The 19,024-nt window shown below is 45.5% G+C and overlaps 1 protein-coding gene across 1 annotated transcript in view; it reads right to left on the reverse strand.

Annotated features, from left to right (window-relative positions):
* Positions 1 to 16,625: 16,625 nt before the first annotated feature.
* Positions 16,626 to 19,024, reverse strand: part of Siah3 (siah E3 ubiquitin protein ligase family member 3) — a 67,354-nt gene continuing 64,955 nt past the window's right edge. The window contains exon 2 of the mRNA XM_034499120.2: positions 16,626 to 17,809. Coding sequence (XP_034355011.1) covers positions 17,138 to 17,809 — 672 coding nt within the window. The 3' untranslated portion in view covers positions 16,626 to 17,137. The remainder of the gene's footprint in view (positions 17,810 to 19,024) is intronic.

The following is a 19,024-nucleotide window of genomic DNA, read 5'->3' on the forward strand; positions in this document are numbered from 1 at the left end:
TCTACAGCTCAGGTGTAGAACCTTTGCCTAATATATGTGAGGATTTGATCCCAAGTAATATAAGGTGCGGTGTGGGGAATGGCTATGTAACTTCCACCCCTTAGAGGCAAATACTACTATCCTAGTGGCAGGGAATTCAGGAATGAGAGATCCAGGGATGCTCTAATGTAGCAAGAGGATGCAGGAAGTTCAGTGGAGCCGGAGACAAATGGGCCCTCTGTAGACATCTGTGAGTACCTACAGCATTGAATATGACACAGAATTTGAGTCAAATGGAGACACAAGAGATTATGCCCTTGAAAGTGTAGAGTTGGGAAGGACAGGGAGGGAAGACCTCAATGGGTAAGTAGAATGAGTTTCACGTCTGGACCTCAAAGTAGATCTCTCTTTGGCATGTCTGTGTCAGGCTTCTCTGAGGCTCTTGTCAATGAGGCTTTGACTTTGGCCTTTGGTGTTGTGCTTGGTCTGCATGACTAAGTCTTAGCCAGAATCCTATTAAGTCCATGTAGAGGGGGCTTCAGCCCACCATACCTTACTTCTCTATTTATCTAGCCAAACTCCTTATCCTCCAGCCCAGAAAGCCAGCCTGCCTTTGGAAAAAACCTGTTGGGACAACTAATTCTCCTGTCCTGACTTCTCTTCATAATTACCCAGCTTCGACTCCTACAATCTGTTTGTTGGCCAAGAACTTTCAGTTTTCCATTTTTCTGGATTGAGCTCCATTCTGTATGGAGGAGGAGGAGGGGCTTATTTGTAGCTGTTTCTGAGTGAAATGTAGTTTTAGCCTTTTTAACTACTCTCAAGCTTTGGAATTCTTTGTTGTAAAGAGCAGAAAGCTGAAAATGAGAGTGGCTACAGTGTGAGGCATGTGTGTGTGTCTGTATGTGTCTCTGTGTGTATATGTGTGCATGTGTATGTATGTGTGCATTGTATATTTGTGTGTATGTGTGTAAATATGTGTGTGAGTATGTGTGTACATGTATGTGTCTGTGTGTGAGTATGTGTGTGTCTGTGTATGTATGTGTATGTATGTGTGCATTGTGTATATGTATGTGTGTGAGTATGAATGTGAATCTGTTTGTGTGTATGTGTCTGTGTGTATGTGTGTGTATATGTGTGCATGTGTATGTACGTGTGCATTGTATGTATGTATGTGTGTGAGTATGTATAAAAATCTGTGTGTGCATGTGTCTGTGTGTGTCCGTGTGTGTCTGTGTGTGTGCACACACGCACAGATGGAGACATAGAAGTAGTTTGGGTGCATATGACATGAGTTTCATATGCAAAGTTCATTGAAGAAAGAAAGTTGACAGCAATGACTCTACTTGTGACCCAGATGCCTTCTTGATCTGTAGGGAACACTCTGGGAACTTGTCAGTTAAGCCAAGAGACAGTTATTTGCTGAGAGGGAACAGCTGGGAGATTGTGCAATTGAACTCTGCAAGAATGATAATGTGGACGGTTGGTCTAGGCTCCACCACCAAGTGGTAGAAATAAGAACTTCCAGTCACTGTGCAACCCTAGGTGGTCTGAAATGGCTTTGTTGACTAGGGTGGCCTTGAACTCACAAAGCTCCACCTGCCTCTGGGCCCTGAGTGCGGTGATTAAAGGTGTGGGCTACCACATCTGGCATCTAGTCATTTTTCTTGACACATAGGCTACTTCTCCCTCTTGACCATCTCCTGCGACCTTCAAAAGTCTCTAGATTGCTCCCTAAAGGGGCATACTGTGGTTTCTACTGGAATCTCTGGACATTTACGATACTAGGATCCCAAATAAAAAGCTTTTTATATTAAAAAAAATTGTATCATCTCTATTTCTTTCAATGACATAATTTTAAAAAAATCCATTTGTTTCTTAAGAAATGTAAAAGGCACTTAGCCCAGGGTCCCTGGTGCTTTATCACTGTCTCTTGAATCAAGACAAGCTGGCCTTCCAGGAAGTTGGAGAGTTTCTTAGAGAAGAATGTAAATGTAGTTGCATTCCCTTTCAACCAAGCCAGAGGGCTGCCCGCAGTGCCCTCTCAGGGAATCTTTAGGAAGGCCATGGACAAATCCCAGCGAGTGTTCCTCCCCTCGTTCTAGATTAAAGACAATGTGGGCTTCACTTTTCAAGTCACCTGTGTCGCATTCGGATATAAATCCACCAGGCTTGAGCTGGGACATCAGAGGGCAGAGCTTCCTGGCTGGTGTCAGCACAGCCCCTAGGCAGCTTGCTCTCTCGGCCTGCCATGGAAAAATCCAGCTGATTCCATTTGACCCCCTGACCTGCTGTGCTTATTGGGTTTCCCCTCTCACTCACCCAATTGTTCAGGACAACTGAATCAAGCTGACATTTTGATAATAAACTCCAGACCGAGTCGAGTTTTCAAATGTGGTCTCTCTTTTCTATAATGTAGTTTTCATTGATTCGGAGAGTCTCTGGAACACTGGCATTTCGTTTACAAGCCCTGGGCAAGATGCAGACCTCCACCTGGGAGCGGGTGCAAGAATCAGATGCCTTGTACAGAGAAGGCTCGGTTGTCTCCTGTTTTTTAATTATTTTTATTTTTATTTTATTTTTTTCTCCTTCATTCACTCAGGAAGCTGAAAGAAGGCTGGAGGATGAAGCTGTGTCGAATGGAAATGTTTGGTAATTTCAAAGCTACTAAACCAAAACCTATTTTCTGTAGCAACATAGTTCTGGGCATATTTTCTCTCTTGCCTTAGCTTGCGTCTGTAGCCTTTTGCATTACTTGGACACCAGCAGAAAATAGGATTTCTCACCTACAGATGGAGAAGAGAAAAGAGGCCCTCCTAAACATTAGGTAGAAATTGCTTGTCAAGTTTGATCAATTCTGAGAAAATCCAAATCCCCTTTGAAGAGACACAGTTGATGCTGGAAGATTAGATGGGGTTGTCCTTATGCAGTCATTGTGTGGCTAAGTTGTCTGCATATGCAGCCTGTTTGCTAAATGCGCCATACATTTGCATCTAAATGGTCCATAAATAATTTGATTCTGCTCCACAAAGTGCCACACAGAAACCCCCTCCCCCCGTTGGGCGTGGGAGATGTGTCAGTTGGACTCTCCTCTGTCATTGCTTCGATGGTGCTATTATCTGACAAGGCACTGGGGAAAGAGTACAGGAATCTATTAGTGAGAGCCTGTCTCCATTATGAGCTGAGATTTGAGTGAGCCGGCAGAGAAATCTTTCATTATGTACAGCATTTGGCCTCCAGGTCTCAGGGCCAGACTGATAAAGGTAATAAGAAAAAAATCGGAGGCTAGTCCGGGGGAGCCCATCCCCCACTCCACACAGCCACCCCGATCTCAGTAATTTTGCCTTGCATGCTGTAGACCGGTGTCAATTATCAATGTCCCAGCTGCTTTCTGTGAGGACAATGACTACCTGTTTCTCCCATCCAACACTGGGGTGTGTAGCTCTAGCACACACATTCCTGCCTGGGGTGACTGGGGACCCCAAAGAGTTTTCAGCTGCACACTGGTCTTGGCCAGGTGTTAAGATCAAACTGCAGTGAGTGGGGGCTGGAGAAATGGCTTAGTGGTTAAGAGACATTGCTGCTTTCCCAGAGGATCTGAGGTTGGTTCCCAGCACTCCTTTGAGATGGTCTGTAACTCTAGCTGCAGGAGTCCGCGCGTGCGCATGCGCACATACGCTCGCAAATCAATTTTAAAAAGAAAAACAACTTCAATGATGACAGAAAGCTAGTGTTTTGCAGGTGGCTTCCTCTGACCCAAAGTAAGAAGGCAGGGATGACACTGCCAGCAGGTCCTTTCTGGCTGCTCTTGTCGAGTGTCGAGTGTCGGTTACTGCAAAGCTGTGACTTTTTATGGCCTCCTTTCGGTTCTTTTAAAGGTTCCGGGGGGGATGGCACAGCTTGATTTAAGAAAGTTCAATATATTAAATCTAGTTTTACACAGAAGAAATATGGGAGGGCGGTTATTCACTTTGTGCAAGGGTTCGCAGTGGGATGCTTGGGGTGATAAATATTATATGTGCTACTTAGTGGGTGATTTAATTCATTGTTTCAGGAATATATCTGTGGGCAAAGTGCTCTGTACTTCCTTACAGGGTCCGGGTACTTTTGTCCCCCCTCCACCCCCTTCATTACTCAGCCTTTGCTGCCCAGCTCACAGGGACACAGAGACAGTGGAGCACCTGACAGTTGCTTCTAATCTCTTGTTTGTTTTCTGGAACTTTGGAGTCTGGCTCTTACTCTAGTCCCTTATTGGTTGCTTTTCTTATCACAACACCCAACAGAAGGACTTAAGGGTAGGAGGGGGGGTGCTCCTCACATGTGGCACATCAGGAAGCAGAGGGCTCAGGCAGCAGAAGTGGACATAACCTCCAGGATGACTTCCACCTTTGCTAAGTAGCACACACATGCTAAAGGTTCTGCCACCTTCCGTCTCAGCCAACCGGGTAGAACCTGAGTATTCAAACATGTTCACTCGTGGGGGAAAATTTCTTACTCAATACAACAGTGTGAACTGGCCCAAGCTGGCCAATCCAAACTCAGACTCCTCACGGTTTGACTTCCTGAGGGAAAGCTGGAAAATGAGGGCGCACATTCCCCAGTTTCCTTAGAAAGCTACTTAGAGAAAGAAGAGAGACAAGCAGAGAAGGCAATGGCCACAGTATTTCTGTTAGAAAGAGTTATATGGTGTAGCTGGGCTGTTTCATTTTTTATTTGTTTGTTTTGTTTTTAACTGTTTAGTCTTTGGGAACGTAACTCTCTAGCCATGTAATAGCCTGTAAATATTTTCTTCGCCTCCTCCTCTTTCTCCTCCTCACCTTCCTTCTGCTTCAAGACAGAGCCTCCTGATGTAGCCCAGGCTGGCCTTGAACTTGAAATCTTCCCCTCCAAGCATCTTTTGTGCTACAATTACAGGCACACACCGACGTACACAGCCTTAATATTATGTATGTTTTGATTCAGTTGGCTGAAGTGAAGTGGATTTTGTTATTTGCAACCAGAAACCTTAACTGACTGACATGTCTTCCTTTTCTTGCCTGTCCTGGGGCACATCACAGAATAACTTGTCATCTTATGAATCTCTATGCTCCTCCTGACAGGCTGCAGACTTTCTCTAAGCTCTGCTGATCCCACGGTCTCTGTTTGGGCTTCACCCCACTTGACTAGCCAACTGTGAAGAGAGAATTTTCCACAGAGATTACAATTCCTTCCACCCACAGGCCTTTCTACAAGAGATGAAAGCTTTTAGATTATGGTTTCATTTGTTCAGAAAATTGGGATTTTACAGGGAAGGGTTGCATTAGTCATTTTTATCCTTTTCTGTACTTTTTGATGTGTTGATACCTGGGTCTTACAGGCCTGGGGGATGCACTGTCCTCCCAGGATTAGGATAGCAGACAGATTACCTTTAGTGTGTAACACAATTAATCTAGAGTCCATATCCTGACTTCTTATTTATCTGGGACACCATTTCCTACCCTAAATCACTCCAAGCTAGACCCCAACCCTAACTCCCAGTATCCACTTCCCTCCCATCTTAATCTAACTAGCCAATAGCAGGCTTGATCAGACCCTTTTGATGCCTCCTCTGTCCCTCCAGCAAAAGCAGTACAGAGGTGCTAGCCCAGGCTTCCCTCCATCCTTCTGCCTCCTGATTGATCCTGGTATTCTCTGTACATTTTCTGTGGGGGGATGGGGTGGAGGGAGAGTTCTCTCCCAGACTAAAAAAAAGGAATAAGCTTTTCTTGTAAATGCAATTGTGTCTATGTCTGAGATCTTATCATTCCCCAGGAGAGTAAATCCTGTGCACATCTTAAAACACAGAGAATGAAGTTGTTAGGGCACGTGGTATCATCTTCCAAAGACGTTGTCTTTTGCTGTAAACTGGATTTCCCATCACAGAGCCTTGGTGGCGTGGCTGTCTTCTACCTCCTGGAAGTCACTCACAGGGCTTTCCATCAATGGATGCCGTTTACTTTTGGACAAAGTCTTTCAGTGTTAGGGACACCAACAAATTCAAGATTCCTTTTGCCAACTTTGTGCATGCTGCCACACCTGGCTGTTATGTGGATACTGGTGACCCACATCTCCCCATCCCCACTAGGAATAGGTTTTTAGTGATGTGTATCTAAATGCAATGATAGGGACTCACTCTCTCTGGACCAGATCAGTTTATAGTAGCAAAGAGAGCAGGCTCCTCAGAGGGATGCTCACATTCCAGGAGTTACACATTTTCTGCTCTCTTTTCCTTCAGAAGAGAGGATGGGCATGCTTGCTGTATCCGATGTAAAAATCAGAGTTCTCCTAATCTCTGGGTGCCTTTCTTAATGTGCATGTATTGTGTGTGCAAAGCAACACTCAGCTCCTGATGCATTATTCTATTAAATCGGGTGCTCAGGGACCCTGCACCTAAATGTTCCCATTGCTGTAAATAATAGACCATTACATCTGGGTCCATTTTCTGCTTATTTGCCAGTCTTCAGAGGCATGCAAACCAGCCGAGCAACTGCTGATGGCATGTCTGTATGTGTGTGCTGTGTGCCAGGATCAACCTGAGGATGGGGACCATACCTTCTCTCTTCTGATTATCCTGTTTGCTACAATAGACAATCTTTTGGTACCCAAACATTCTTTCTGCCCCCAAACACTCTTCTTATTGGATCAAAAAGATTGAGGATCACTTTCTATGCTGATAGCTTCCCTCTGCTTGAATGCTTCTGTTATCTGAAACTCTGGAATTTAAAGGCACACTGTGAGCTATGGAGACAAGTGGGTGAGTAAAAGAACTTTCTGCGCAACCCTGACTATCTTCCCTCAGACCCACAGAAATAGCAGTCATAGTAGCTCAAGCATTTGTTATCCCAGGGCACCCACAGGAAAGAGGTGAGGACAGGAAAGTCTCCAGAAGCTCACAGGTCAACAGTTTGGCTTATACAGTGGGAAAGATACGCTGTCTTTTTCAAGGTAGACAATGAGGTCTGGGATGGGACCATTGTCCTCTGATCTCCACATGTACAGAGTGACATGAGTATGTCCACGTCCACACCCACAAACAGGCATGTTCACACATCCTATACATGTGCACATACACAAAACAAATAAAAAAGGCACATTGGTCTTACTAAGATGCAGAGACAAGCACAAAGCAACCAGTTCAACTAGAAAACAGGCCCAGGACCTTACAGTCTCGTAGCCAGAAAGAAGAGGCCACGCACTGGACTCCCTAGGTAAGGAATAGAGTTAGCAAGAAGGATACAGATAGCAATCTACTCTCATAACAATATGACTTGTCCTTTCAGCATTGAGAGTCAGATCCAGGGCCTTGTGCATGTTGGGTAAATAAATGTTCTACCTCTGAGCTACATCTGTAGCCTTGAAAAATAAAATAAAATAAAATAAAATAAAATAAAATAAAATAAAATAAAATGGTTTTTATTAGGCTACTTTTTATGGCCTCTCCTCTCCTACATTTGTCAGACTTCACAAATAGAAAACCCAAGACATCCAGTGAAACTGGAATTTCAGGCAAATACTGAAATGTAAACATATCCTAAATGAGAAATATGCTAAATTTGTTGTCATCTTTTTGAAATACAAATTTAACTATAAATATAAATTCTCCTACATATTGTTGAGCAATGCTATTCCCTACCTTTCTCTTCTAAAGCCCTTTCCCAACACAGCTACCCCCTCAGCCTGTCTTACACCTCCAGTGGGTGACGGTTCATCCACTCTTCTTTTCTGTTGAGCTCCTTTTCTGAGGTGGGGAAGCTACAGGGTCACTGCTCAGGGACTAGGGAGAGCCTTCTGGCCAATTCCATTGTATTTTCACTAAGATGTTGTCGATGTATGAGGGAAGCCAGGGGATGAAGTAAGAAGTGGCTTTGCCTTTTACTGACTGAAAAACATTCTGAGGTCTGATTTCTGACTTGACTGTGCGTTATTTTTTAAATCTTTTGTTCCTAGAATTGTAGAGTACCTGAGGCAGAATCTTCCTAAAGTGGGCCTGGGAGACCATGGGGACATGGCATTTGTGGCTGCACCCCCAGACTGAGGCTGGATAGAAAATTATGGGGACTTGAGAAGAACAAGGGGTCCCTAGCCCTGGAGTCTGCTTGAAGCCTCCAGCAGCTGAGATTCAGGAATTCTAGGGAAACGAACAGTATTTGCTGTATGGTTGCCTACACAGAGGCAACATTATTTATATATAAAGTTACTTTCAAAACTGTTAACATAGCAGTGGGACTTGCTGAAGGCTTCAGAGACTATGACCTTCAAGTATGGCCTTGCTCCTCCTGAGAACATGGAAAAGGAAGCAGCCATGTTTACGTGCATCAACCTAAAACCAGTACATCTGCTTCTTGTCCATGACACTCTGTCTAGAAGCTGGAAATGTCCTCGGTTCTATTGGCAATACTGTCCTGACCAGAGTCCAGAGACAGCAAAATGCTGGAGGGTGCTGGTTCAAACTCTGGCTTCTTGGTTTTGTCTCCCTTCTTATGAATGGCAACTTGAATGAACATTCACTTAGAAGCTGGGGGAGACCAGGTGCCCTGGAATCTGTGTCCAAAACTCCAGTCCCACCTTGTGGGTGGGATAACTGGACTGACCAACTCACACCCCAATTCCTCAGCCCAATGGGGCCTTGCTAGCCTACAGCAGGACCCCTCAGTTGCTGCCTTTTCTAGGGAACCTCCTGCTCTAAAGGCCCTCTGTCTGTTTCCTTTCTCTTGAGGGCTCACCAGTAATAACATTCCTTACTGACATTCACCCTTCCTTTGTCCACAAAATTCATTCTGAATCTGCAGGACAAAGAACCCAAAAGTCAGTGGGCTGGTGTGGCTTTGGTGGCCTTTATACTCAAGAATCCCCCTACCCCCATCACTTCTTTCCCAGACATAAACCTGGTACTCTGGGAACCTCACAAGCAGAACTATAAATTTTTATTACACTGAGAACACCCTAGATTTCCTTACAACTCTGGTTGGTCTATGATTTTACCTTATCTTCTGTGAGCCCTTCTATGATCACAGTTAACTTAACAACCCTTTAAAGACAATAACTTCAAAGCCTAACAGCTTTCTTTATATGGCTATTATAAAGACATTAGTCCACTCTGCACCTGAGTATGTCTTGGTCTCTCATAGAGTACCTGTCTACTCATTGTTTCTTATGCTTGAATCTCTGTTAAATTTTTCTTTTAATAAAATACAACTCTGGGTGCTGGGGAGATGGCTCAGTAAAATCCTTGCTATGCAAGCCTGAAGAAGCATGGGTCCCAGCACTGACATTAAAAAGCTGAGCACACTGGTAAGTATCTATAATCCCAGCACTGCCACGTAGGGAGGGACAGTTGAGGGTAGAGACAGGAGAATCCCAGGAGTTCACCTGCCAACCAGCCTGAAATCCTTTCTGCAGTGAGGGGGTCTGCCTTTACCTGGGTGAGAGTTTCAGAGAAGAACTCCTTCCTTTACTGAAGGTGAGGCATGATGTGTGTCTGGTATCTACTATGGCTGATAAAAACTACAGAGAAAGAGAGAGAGAGAGTAAGGTAAAATAGTGAAATCCATGCCCACAGATGGGCCCTCTATGCCTTTTATCAAATGTACTTAGTTACTAACCAGTCAAAATGGGTTTGTGATTTAGGACTCTGTCCAATCAGTGAATTGCCTCCCCAAACAACCTTTTTGGAGATCTATCAAAATGAGAAGTCCTCCTCTGAGTTTGTTTTCCGGAACATTCTTTGTGGTGCCCTGTTACAGTTTGTGAGAATTAGATTCCCTAGTTTGCAGGGATTATATCAATCCAACTGAATGCTATTTCCTTTGACCTCGGGGTTAAAAATTGGAAATGTCCACCTCCTGAGTATTAGTGGAAGTTGAATTGGACGGTGAAGAGGCACAGAGAACGCAAGTCAGTTGTAACTTACCCCCTTGTAACTGGGTGGTAGTCAAAGCCTTTGATACTTAAAGGATGATTTTCCCTCTGCTCCCCCTCCATCCCCCCCATTTACCTCTAGGCTAGCAGGAAGTAGTTCAGAGATTTCCTTCTCTGCTGCCACTAGGCAAAGCTCATGTGGGGTTTAGTTCTGAGCTGTTGGAGGAAGGAGATTGATAATTCATATCACCCAAGGAAAGCCCTGAACAGCAACGTGTTCAGGCAGCCTTGGATTTTCAGGGTAAGTGATTGCCTTCGTTCATTTGGGATTTGCTGGGAAACTCTTGGTCAGAAATGGGACAGAGATTTAAATATAAATTCCCAACCCCACCAGGCAGGGATTTAAAGAATAAACCCCTTCAGCTCAGAGGAAGATTTACACAGTTGTAGTCACTTCAAGGGGAAGTGTTTCTGTGCAACGCTTGGCACTGGGGACTGTTCTACACTAGCTGGTTCGTCCACCCACCCTGGCTGCTAAGCCCCCACATCCCATTCCCCTGGGCCCTTCAACTTTCACTGCCATCCCCTACTAGCAAGAACAGAGACCTCTTTGAACACTGGATGACAGAGAATGGCTCAGGACAGTCTAGAGCTCAGGCTTGTTTTGCTTCCCCATCTAAATGCTTCCTGGTCCATCTCTAGTCACCTCTCCTTCCTGCTTGCCCCCCCCCCCTTAAAGTCACAGGTCCCCTCTGGAGACTTTACCTGCTTCTGTTTCTTATGCCCCAGTTTTCTCCCTGGACCCTGGCTTTGGATTTCAGAACTTACAGGGAGAACATTAACAGAGTCCCGGGCTCCACTCTGGCCCCCTTGAATCAGAACTGCAGGTTCTGGGGCTTAGAAATCAAGTTCTCCAGGCGATGATCAGTCCTTCAACAACCCTTAGATTCCAGAGTGCAGTTGACATGGGTTTTCCTCCACTGGCTGAGTTTTGGAAAGTCTCCTCCCTCTCCCCCTTCATTCAGGGGACACTCTCTCCCTAGTATTGAGCCTTTGAGGATATGTAGAGAGACAAAGCAAGTACCTGGGCTACTATGAGGTATAAGATAGTCAATGACAGGGCCTGAAAGGTGTCCCAGCTCATGAATATTCATGTTAACCCTCTGGTCACTTTCGATCATTCATATCAATTCAATTCAACCCACCCCATCCCCTTCCCCCCTCACCCAAGCTTTTGAGAGAGCAGGAAACAGGTTCTGGAAATAAGGTGGCAAGAAGATTGAGGTTAAAATGAATTGACAGGCAATAGGATTAGAGCCATGCTGAATTCCAATCTTGGGAGTGACTAACAGTGGCCTGGAATTAAAGAATTAAACCATGAAGACTTCTTTGACAAGCGATCTGATAGGTCCAGAAGTAAATTTCAGAAGCAGTGTTGTCAGGCAGAGACAGGGGACAATGGAGATAAGGGGCTCTGGGAGGCCAGGGCAGGGGTGAAGCCCATTTCTTTCTTTAGAATGCAGGGATAGAGACCATGGTCCCACTTCTCAGGGCAGTCAATGCAAGGTGCTGAGATTGTTCCGGGGACATGGGACTTATCACAGCCTCGATTCACCGCTGGTAGCATTTTCTTCCTTCCATCCAATTATAACTTTAAATGGAGGCAAACATGAAAAGGGGAGAAAGATAACAAAGCATGAGGCAATCGTGACAGCTATCGGATCTCTGAGCATTGAACTCTGTCTGGTAGCTTCATAGTGTTATTCCCGAATGTTACAGGGAACAAACCAACAGAAAGAACAAGCACATTCTAAGGGGCTCAAAGAAATGGTACAAAAAACTTAATGGCTTTTCCATGAGGGGAGAAGTGGAGAGAAAGTAACACCCTGGTTTGCTACTGCTTCTTGTCTGTGATGTCGTAAGAAAGCCTAGAAAGTTCTATGTGAGTCAATTAGAAGGGAGTGAAATGTCTCTGGATATCCATCCTCCTCTTTATCGCCATTCCCCAGACAAGGTTTTAAAAGGACAAGGAATGTTTCTGGCACCCTTGAAGTGAAACATTTTCACCTAATGTTGGAAAGACAAACTCTAGCCCAAGTAGGTAACTGCTGTGTTCTGCTGTTGGGGAAATGAATTCATATACACAATGGATCTCCTGGGGCTCTTTCAGTGCTGTTTCTTCAGCAGTGCCTTAAAGGAAATCTTCAGAACAGATAATCAGAAATTTGACAATCTGACTAGGAGAAATCACTCTTGATGCTATTTAGAGTTGGATTTCAATCAAAGCCAGATTTTATGTTCCATCTGTGACCCTCCCTCCCCTTCTAGAAGCCAGGTCCAAGTTGCAACCTCGGACCTTACTTCTGTCATGGAAACCAATGGACTCAGAGGTACTGGTTTGTGTTTGTGTGTGTGCGCGCGCGTGCGTGTGTGTGTGCATGTGTATACGTGCGAGCATATATGTGATGGAAGTGTAGGTGTATATGTGCACGTATATGTATGTAGACAACAAAGGTTAATAACAGGTATGTTTCTCTTAATTTTTGATTCAGGGTCCCTCACTGAACTTGGATCTCACTGATTCAGGAAAACCATCTGACTCACAAGCCCTGGGGATCCTTTTCTGATGCCCATTGCTGGAATTACAGGCATGTACTGCATCACCTGCCTTTTATGTGAGTTGCTGGGGATGCAAATTCTAGCTTTCCTGACTGAGCCCTCTCCTGGCTCCTTGATTCACCTCTCACCTCTGAGTACCTGCCTGCTTCCAGGCAAGGACTTTCAGGGTCTTCTGACTTTTGTGACAGCGGGAACAATGGGCCCTGGCTAAGTTGGGTTGCATCGAGCAGGAAGGAAAGTGCTGGGCTCAGTTTTCTCCCTCGCCTATTGCTGTCTCTGCCCCCTGGCTTTATAACACATCAGGGTCTCACTTTCCTTCCTTGGCAACACATTTTATGTGATATTTGAAACCACTACTTAACGTTCTTCTCAAATGTCAGCTGTTTTCAATCTCTGGTTTCAAAGTAAAACATTTTCTTCAGAGAATATTTTGACCTACAGATAAGGAAGACGGAGGGTGGGGAGCCTGTGAGGAAAAAACAAAACAAAACAAAACCAAACAACAACAACAAAAACAGATCAAGGATCCCAGTCTTAGAGAGTGTGGTTTGGCTTTTAGGATGGGGTTGCCAATAGGATGGTTTTGTGGGTCATGGTTCTTTATGAAAGCCATCAGATAGGATTCTGCACAGCAGCACAGGTCAGGGTGGGGTGGAGGGCAGTTTTGAAGGGTGTTCTGGGCAAGAAACACTCTTGGAAGCTACTTGGAAACCTCAGAGTCTCTTCCCCAGTAGAATTTCATTTCCTGAACAATTTTCTGTTTGACTGCCATGTGTGTGGTCCTTCCAAGTCCTCTCTCCCCACCCTGTGTGGATCAGCAATGTTTCCACTATGAATTTTTGTCACCACGCATGGCTTAAAAATTAACTTTCTAAGACTATTTTGGCTTATAGTATTTGCCAATGGCTGGAATGTAAATCCTTCCATCCTGGCTAATTGTAAACCCTTCCACACTATCACTATGGAGTCACCAAATGCTGAGATGGAGGTCATTATCATTGTAAGCACATTCCTTGTATACATGAGACAAATGAAGTCCGGAGCACAGAAAAGAACCAGGAAGCGATGACACCTGAGCATTCTCCTTGTCTTAAATAGAATTTATTTAACTGTAAGATTATATATAAGTTAATTTTCAATAATGGTTGTAATAACTGACCTACAAAATTCTAAAAATGTAACAATCTGAATACAAGTCAGCTATTGGGCTGGAAGAAAAGAAGTGAAAAGATACATTTAGTACTGAAATACTAAAGCGGGGTTTCCATGCCATCCAGACTGGGGCTTTTTGAGACTCTGCAACATGAGGTCATAGAAATGACATGGGTGGAGTTGGTTAAAAGCCTAGAGTGTGGAACCAGTTTTACTGTTTGCTAACTGCAGTTTCTCATCTGTTACATAGGTACAACACATACACATAGAAGCAGCTTCATGTGGTTCTTTTGAGGATTACATGGGATAATATGTTCCAAGAATGTATCCCCCTGGGTCATATGGGAAACTTGCAGTCAGTGGCAGCCACAAGGCCTACTGTAACAACTATCCTGGTCCATTTCTCAGTGTCCCCAGTAGCTGCAGCAATGTTAGCTCTATCCCAGGGACAGGTTCATGTACGTACTGACTGAACAATCTTCATTGTACTGCTAAAACCCCAGCAGTCATTCATTTAGACTCAGACTTAAGGGGGAGGCATGTTTCCCCTTAAACGCCTTCTGAATAAACAGCTCACAAATGCCAATTCAAATACAGACAACTTATGTTCTCTTAAGTGCTACTGTCTGTTTAGACTCTCTACTAAAATACAAATATTCCTCAAAGAGTACCATTGAGTGTCTAGGCAACCTGGGTCCAGAATCTAGGAGAAAGATGCCTGCTTGAGAGTGGGTGAAGGAGACAAAGGACCAGGCTACTGAGACCTCCATGAGTCTCTTCCCTCCCAGCGCCCTGGGACCAGCTTACTGCACATTGCTAAGAAGCCACTTTTAGTGGCTTCCACTCCAGCCTTTCCCTCTGGATTCTCCCTCATCATTCCAGGGTGAAGACCCTGCCCATTCTCAAGTCTCTAATCCACCGCTGAAGCAAGACCCTGATGAGCATTGGGGGTTCGTCTTCCTATATTGAGAACATTAAGTCTGAGTTGGTGGAGCTGAGTTTTAGCTGTGGTCTGATGTTTGACCTTGAGAAGGTCATGATGTGTCTCTGAACCTGTGTGTTGAGGAAACTGATGAGGATTTACTCAAGACTAAAGAAAAGAGCAATAACACTCAAACGCACACTTATTGTTTTTTTCCAATTCACTGGTCTTAGCTTGCTCCTTTGTCTTCTGTTCTTCACTTATTAGTTTGGAGAGAAAAGCCATCTTGGGAGCACCGTAGTTGGAGGAAAAGGACACATTTCCTAGCCTTTATTTTGGAGATTTCTAGGAACCACCTTTCAAATCTGTGTCTGGGATGACTTACCCACAATACAGTTCGCACTAACAACAGCCTGCAGTTGGTCCTAGTTTGGCTCAGTGGGAAGGCGAAGGCAACATTGCAGGAGTCCCGAGATCTGTAAGCACTGAGTGTCTTCTTGAGGTGTTGTGTGTTTGTTTAGTTGGGCCACCTATGATACTCCAGATGACCATCAGAAGCCAGGAGAGGAACCGTGGCTTCTGATGGCGTTTGACAGCGATGGAGGCCCTGGGTTGCAGGCAGGGAGCCATACAAGCTGGTCTCTCCCAGGGCTGACCCACCAGCCTTGGGGCTGGGCCATCCATGGCTGGATACTAATGACCTGGAGCTGCATATGTAATAGCTCCCTCAGCACACAAACCTTTCCTGGGTAACTCACAGCCTCATCTTTGTGCTCATCTGTGAGCGAAGTTAGTTGTGCTTCATCAGGCCTAGACAGATGAAGCCTGGGCTCAGAGTCCCAGCAATGACCGGGTGAGTGGAAAGGACTGTTTTCATATTTCTATAAATTGATGCTTCCGGTGTCGGTTGACACAAAAAAAAAAAAAAAAAAAAAAAAAAAAAAAAAAAAAAAAAAAAGTGGCTGGAAAATCACCCAGTGTGGGGGAAGGGTAGTGTGTTTTTAGATAAATTAATTCTGGTAGAGAAAAGACTGCTGATGGCCAGCCAGGACAATCTGCCTGAAACTAAGCGTTCACTTGGAGGCTGGCCAGGCCCAGCTGGTGTGCCTGAGGTAAGGGAATGAGCTGGAGAAAGGCCCACACAGTCCCGGGGAGAGCTGTGCTGGATTTGGTTGCCATGTTTTCCCCTAGCACCTGGCCAGTGACAGAAAGGAAATTGCGGACACATAGCCCCATTGGGAAGGCTTTCGGGTGTCCAAATCAGAACAGAAAGAAGGCAGAGTAGAGACCCCCACTTCCTTCCACTGCAGGATGGCCTCCCCCCCCCCCCCCAGAGGCTGATGCATGGTTCTAACAACAAACCAAGAGAAAGCAGCCTCTGGAGGAGTGGTGTGGGAGGAGGTGAGGGTGAGGGTAGAGGGGGATAATGGGTGAGGTTGGGGGTTGCTGGGTGGTGGAGGTGTGGGGGTGGGTGGGGAGTGGAGGGTGAGGTGAGGTCCTGATGCTTCCTTCGGCAAATGCCAAGCTTATTCCTAAGCAGTCATATTTAAGTACTGAGCAGGAATACAGAGCGTGTTACAGAGTAAGGCAGAAAGCCGGAGTGTGAGTGTCAGGCCAGCTCTCCAGGCAGAGGGGCCTACTTGCTTTCCTCTGGGGTCCTTATGTTTGATGATGGAGCTTATTATGAACTATCAACAAACAGAGTAGCTGGCTCTCTGTCTGATACAAAAAAAGAAGTGTTACTCTAGTGACTGGGGCTGATGGATTTATAATTTATCCATTTAAAAGGTCTCACTGAGGCAGGAGCACCCTCCCGGAGGTTAGAAGTTAATTTGGTGCCTTCTTTCTGGCTGCGTTTTTCTCAAATCTTACTTATCCTTTCTCACCAGAGGCAAAGCGCTTCTCAGAAAAGCACTGAGACTATCCAGGCTTTAATTGCAAAACTAAAGGGAAAGGCATGCCTCAGTAAGAAGGCCAGGAAAACGTGAAAAAAATGAAAGAGGGTTTTTAATCTGACCATTGCCTTTGGCCTAGGATCAAGTTAGCGCTTTTGACTCAAAGGGTGCCTCCAGGTGACTCGATTGTCTGTGGAAGAGACACTGTCTCATGCTCCTGCATCTTATCCTTGAGCCCAAGGCTCCTGGAAAGGGGCTGATCTCAGCTGCCTGGATTTTCTCCCCAGATATGCTGCCTCACCAATGACAAGTTAGGCTCTATCTGAAACAGCCCAAAGATGGAAAGAAGGATGTGTTTGGAAGCCTAGCCTCCTTTAACTCCAGTGCTTGGCTTCTTGGTAACAGTGGTGCTTGCTCCCTTTGGAGGCAGTGAAGAAAGGGACTAAAAGTAGTGGAAAATAACTATTCTGGTAGACTCTTCTGAATGTTCTACAAAATTTTACCAACAACACAGGACAGATTTCACACCAAGATCTTGAATCACAGTTGTTTACATAATATAATGTCCATGGCAGACGAATACTAACACCTCAAATTACCTGAGACGAAAAAGAAAGGAAAAAAAGAAGGGTAATTAAAAAGGTCCTGATGTCTAGAGGTCCAAGGTGCACAGGATACCCAGCGACTCCTGGTCTCACATCTCAGCAGCATCCCTGGCTCCGACCTCCGTCTCGGTGATGGCGATTCCAATGGCGAGGCTGCCGTTGTCAGAGAAGAGCTGGGCTAGTGAGGTGTTTAGAACCAGGCAGTCCCCATCAGTGATGACTGAGTCCACACACTCCAGGACAGATCTTGGGGTGGCCTCCCATTTGAGACGCCTGTGGTTTCTGTTGAGCTCCAGGCGATAGGTGAAGCAGTCGGCCTGGGTGGGAGTCCCAATCAGCATCATGGTAGCAAAGAACTGAGGGTGCCCTTCATGTCGTTCCTGTTTCCTGAGCACCAGCAGGAAGTGATGGCCGAGGCAGGAGTGCATGATGATCCAGTCGGCTGGCGCGGGGAGGTGCATGTCCGTGGCCAGGAAGACTATCTCCGCCCCCTGCAGGATGTCAATCCTGTGGATTTGCCGCAGGTGAGGAACCACCACCTCCAGGTGGCCTTCCCACTGGCAGGAGAACAGTGGGCATGTGCAGGGTGTCACCTGAGCGCTGTGCAGCCCCGGCTCCTGGTGGTGGAGGTGGCGGGGACGGGCATGCTGATACAGGTGGTTGTGGTGACAGTGGTGGCGGTGGTGGTGGGGAAGATGGTGCGGGTGGAAGCTGCCTTGCTCTGCGGAGTTCTGAGTGATGGCCCGTCTACTAGGCACATACTGAAAGGAGAGAGAAAAGTGTTAGTGGGGTGTGAGGCTTGTCTCCGCGTGGAGTGTGCCTCTCCGGGTATTAGAAGTATTAAAGGCAGATTGGACAGAGCAAGCATGGAATGTTTGTTTGTTTTTCTTCTCTCCTTCCTTCCTTCCTTCCTTCCTTCCTTCCTTTCTTTCTTTCTTTCTTTCTTTCTTTCTTTCTTTCTTTCTTTCTTCTCTTTCTTCCTTTCTTGGGATTAGCCCCCACTGCTATCTCCACACCCCCAGGCCAGCTCTCAAACTGGCTTTGCCTGATAAATGTAACTCTCATTTTTCATCAAAGAAGCTTGTCTGCAACAGATAAAGACCAATACACAAAACCACAACTGGTCAAAATGCAGAGAGCATCTGGTCATGAGGTGCCCAGCCACAACCGAAATATCCACAACACAACTCTGGCACTTTGTGGAAGAGGGGTGAAAGATTCTAAGAGCCAGAGGATCAGGACACCTGCTGTGAAGTTGTGTCTCCTAGAAATGACAGCGAAATGACAGAATATTGCGACAACGTGGCTGCCTAAACAAGACGTGAAGAACAACCCCAATAAGCATGTTACTATGGAATGGGCCTCACCCCAGACAAAGAAATACAGGAAGTAAGGAGTGCTGGAGTAGGGGAGAAATGGTCTTCCCCAGGGATGAACCCACTAATTAGTGATCAGTACTGAAACTGTGTACGTAACACAACACTAAACAGATCATGGTCACTATATAGAAAAGGAAACCGTCTGTAACAGCCGTTTGTCTTGCCATTGTTCCCAAGGCTCACGCTACCTCAGTCACTCTTCTAAGTCCTAAGTTAACATGTGGAACACAGGGGGGATTGTGTGAAGTCACGGCCTTCAGACAGAGGGCATCACCTGGGACCCCCAACACTGTCCTGACAGACACATTTCTACCCTGTTCTTTCCTCTGCACTCTGTAGCCTCCTCGTCTCCAGGCAGCTTCCATGATGGAAGCCCCACTTTCTCTTCTTCATGGCAATGTTCCATAAGTACACTCAAAATCAGACCCATGGTAACATGTTCTGATCTCTAAACACTTATTAAGCACTTGCTACGGACAGACACTAAAGGCGACAGGTATATATAGCTATGAGCAAAACAGACAGTGTCCCTCAGTGTGTGTGATACAGACATCAAGTCAATTCTAATTAATTGCAGTTTTGACAAGGATCTTCCTC

This window comes from Arvicanthis niloticus, chromosome 3 (assembly GCF_011762505.2).
Source record: "Arvicanthis niloticus isolate mArvNil1 chromosome 3, mArvNil1.pat.X, whole genome shotgun sequence".
Taxonomy (NCBI): domain Eukaryota; kingdom Metazoa; phylum Chordata; class Mammalia; order Rodentia; family Muridae; genus Arvicanthis; species Arvicanthis niloticus.